This window comes from Triticum dicoccoides, chromosome 7B, assembly GCF_002162155.2.
Source record: "Triticum dicoccoides isolate Atlit2015 ecotype Zavitan chromosome 7B, WEW_v2.0, whole genome shotgun sequence".
In the NCBI taxonomy this organism is placed as follows: Eukaryota; Viridiplantae; Streptophyta; class Magnoliopsida; order Poales; family Poaceae; genus Triticum; species Triticum dicoccoides.
In genome coordinates, this window is record NC_041393.1 from 101,119,027 (window position 1) to 101,122,345 (window position 3,319).

The following is a 3,319-nucleotide window of genomic DNA, read 5'->3' on the forward strand; positions in this document are numbered from 1 at the left end:
AACGCCCCCTAATCCACCACCGTCTGCACCACAGGGACACCTCCGTAGCGAAACGACGTAGATGTGACCAGAGATGACAATTCATCATCAAAGTGGACCGTGGCTAAGCTAGATGTTACTGCTGAGTTCCACACGGCCAGGGCCAGTGGTGTCCACCAACCCCCAAAGACACGCCGCACCACTAAGCACGCTCGCCCAGGTCGCTAATGGCGCACCAACGTTGCGGTCGACCAACCCCAAGCGCGACCCTCCCTAAGTGCAACGCCCGCTTTGATCGTGTGGACCAGAAAACTAAACAATGACCCGAGAACGCATCCAGTTTTTCACAGGTTATGTCAAGCTGATGGGACTTCTCGGCCCCTGGTGCAGGAGTCAACTCGCGCCATCATCACGCGCCCCCGTGCTGCGCTGGCCGGGCGAGCCCGGACTGCACTCCGACGCAACGCCATGATCGACCGGCCCGTCACTCCTCCCTATTTATACCCATGCCATGCCATGCTCATCACAAACCAGGCCAGCCAGAGCATCCAGTGGCCGGCGAGCAAGCTGAGTACGTGCTGCCACTAGCAGGTGCGGTGCTCTAACTTGTCTGTGGTTGAGAGATGGAGGCGAGGGTTGCGGTGCTCGTGCTGCTGGCGCTGGTGCTCGTCCCGGAGGCGTGCCGGGCGGAGCGGTTCGTCGTCGGCGACGCGGCGCGGTGGACGTGGGGGTACAACTACACCGACTGGGTCATCAGGAAGGGCCCCTTCTTCCAGGACGACACCCTTGGTACAGACACAATTACTACTCTGCTCGCGTACTTGCTTTTCTCTGATGATCTTAGTTCAGTATTGGTTCCCTCCCTCTGTCAGAAAAAAAATGTGTTTTTCTACACTTGTGGTCTTTTTAAACACTTTACGCTCCGTCTAATTCAGGCGCACTAACTGACAAACTACAAATAAGAAAAAACTAACTGCAACATCAGGCTTTAGAAAACAGCAAAGTTGTTCACTGAACTGGAGTGCTTGGATGCTGGGTGTGCATGCAGTGTTCACGTACGACCCGCCGAACGCGACGACGCACGCGCACAGCGTGTACATGATGCGGAACCTGGCCGACTACCAGTCCTGCAACCTCAAGGCGGCCAAGCTGGTGGCCGGCGTGACCGAGGGCGCCGGCGCGGGCTTCGAGTTCGTCCTCAAGAAGCGCAAGATGCACTACTTCGTCTGCGGCGAGCGCCAAGGCCTCCACTGCACCGCCGGCCAGATGAAGTTCATCGTCAAGCCCAAGAGCTCCGTCTGCCGCGACTGACCGCCCCCCTGCTCCTCGCAGGCCCGCCGGTCGTCCATGGCGTCCACAGCCTTCGCCGTCTTCCTCTTCTGCATGCCCCCTTCTTCTTCCTATTCTGTCTTGAATCATTTGTTATACTTGCCGCTTGTAAGTTATCACAATTGTTGCATTCATATGTGTCGTGTGGTGTAAACTGTGTTGCGTGATACGCTATTTATGCATGACTCGGTGCTTGAATAAAGTAGGGAGTGTGTGCGCGCGTGTGTTGCTATAAATTAATGGAGGATGTGATGAGAAATGAGGGACTGTTAGTCCATTAGTAGCTGTTGTGTCGATCTCTCTTTTCTACTCCTAAAAAGGTCCTTTCTTCTAGTTTCAACGAGCGAATTGCAAAAAACCACCACATTTGAGGCATCGTTTGCGGAAAACTACCATGTCACTAATTTTTTGCAAAACTCACCGCAAATTCGGTAAACATTTTGCAAATCGCACTGATAAGATGATTTGGCTCATTTGATCACTTTTTGACAAGTGGAACCAGATTGTAAGGAGCTGACTTCGCATAACATTTACATACACACCCTTAGATCTTAAAAAAAAAGCAATCAACCCCTCTTTTGCACTACCGGAAGCGACTTGGTGCTCGCTGTCCATGGTGCCGGCGAGGCCGACCTCGTCGGCGCAGATGGCCACACAGTGCAGGAGGTCCCTGCGGAGAGCTCCTCGACTGTGTCGGCCGGGTCGGGCCCGTGCGCCGCCGCGCTGTTGGAACGGGGCGGTTGCTCGGCCATGGCCTCACGCTCATGCGCTGCTGTCCACGCCACGCACAGGCAGCGGAGGAGCTCACCGTCGTTGGTCGCTGCTTGCTCCGGTGATGCGTCCGTGCTGCACGCCGCCATGCCGCTGCTGCTGCTTGTGCTCGTGCTGTGTTCCGCTGCTTGCTCTGGTGTTCTGCGCTGCCGCCGCTGCTTGCTCCGGGGCTGCGCGCCGCCGGCTGGGGAAAGAGAGAGGATGGAGGAAGGAGAAAGGGAGGCGTGGGTGCATCGCCGTGTGGCTTGGGGCCGCCGTGCTTGCTACCCAGGAGAGGAGTGGGGTCGGGGTCGTAGCAGCTTGGGGCCGAGGAGGAGGAGGAGGGTCTGATTGCTTTTTCTTTTTACAATTCAGGGGTGTATCTGTCAAAACTTTGCCAAGTCAGCTCCTTACAATCTGGTCCCACTTGTCAGAAAGTGATCAAATGAGCCAAATCACCTGATCAGTGCTATTTGCAAAATGTTTACCGAATCCGCGATGATTTTTGCAAAAAATTAGTGACCTGGTGGTTTTTCGCAAACGATGCCCCAAATGTGGTGGTTTTTTGCAATTCACTCAGTTTCAACTGAACATTTGGTTTGAAGTTGCTGTAAAAAAGAAAGTGTTGTCAAAAAAGAACATTTGGCTTGAAGCCTTCCATGAGATTTTGAGTTCTGAAATGAAAAAGCATGAAGCCAGCCAAGGAAAATGTATCCATCTTACACATAATTATCTGCCTCATAACCGGCATTTACAACAAAAACAAAAACAAAAACGTGTACTGAAAGCAAAAAACTACGAGCAGATATATGGTGAGAACATTTTGGCTGAAGAGTGCACAGAATGATAGCACGAGAACTATGGAGAGTGAGATACAGTGGATGCAATTCATAAAATTGGTTTCGGTGATCTGAACATCGGTGAACAGCAAGTCAGCTAAATGTCTTCAAGAAGAGTAGAAAAAACGCACCAACGAATAAGGGGAATGAGCACCAGTCTTCCACATGGTTTTTGCATCTTCAGTTTCCTCGGCCAGAGAGAATGCAAATTACTTTTACTACGGGCACAAAACCCTCAAATTCACCCCCCCCCCCCTCACCCCCAATTCAAAATGGATGGATGGTTGTGGATTGTATCGCAAATTGGCTCAGGTTGCCGTCCTTGTCCAAGTTTGATGGTACGCAAGGTCCTGTTGCAGATCAAACGACCCTTTTGAGTTAATTCCTGGACTGCATCTTGTTCACCATTTGGGGTCAAGCCT

The 3,319-nt window shown here is 52.4% G+C and overlaps 1 protein-coding gene across 1 annotated transcript; it reads left to right on the forward strand.

Moving 5' to 3' along the window:
• Nucleotides 1–493: 493 nt before the first annotated feature.
• Nucleotides 494–1,588, forward strand: LOC119338929 (blue copper protein 1b-like). Its single transcript, XM_037611137.1, has 2 exons — nt 494–768; nt 1,028–1,588. The coding sequence occupies exons 1-2, from the start codon at nt 603–605 to the stop codon at nt 1,288–1,290; spliced, it is 429 nt and encodes a 142-aa protein (XP_037467034.1). The 5' UTR covers nt 494–602; the 3' UTR covers nt 1,291–1,588.
• The last annotated feature ends 1,731 nt before the right edge of the window (nt 1,589–3,319 follow it).

Coding starts and splice junctions, on each gene's coding strand:
- LOC119338929 (XM_037611137.1), top strand. CDS start 603: ATGGAGGCGAGGGTTGCGGTGCTCGTGCTGCTGGCGCTGGTGCTCGTC. Junction 769..1,027: donor CTTCCAGGACGACACCCTTG/GTACAGACACAA, acceptor GTGTGCATGCAG/TGTTCACGTACGACCCGCCG.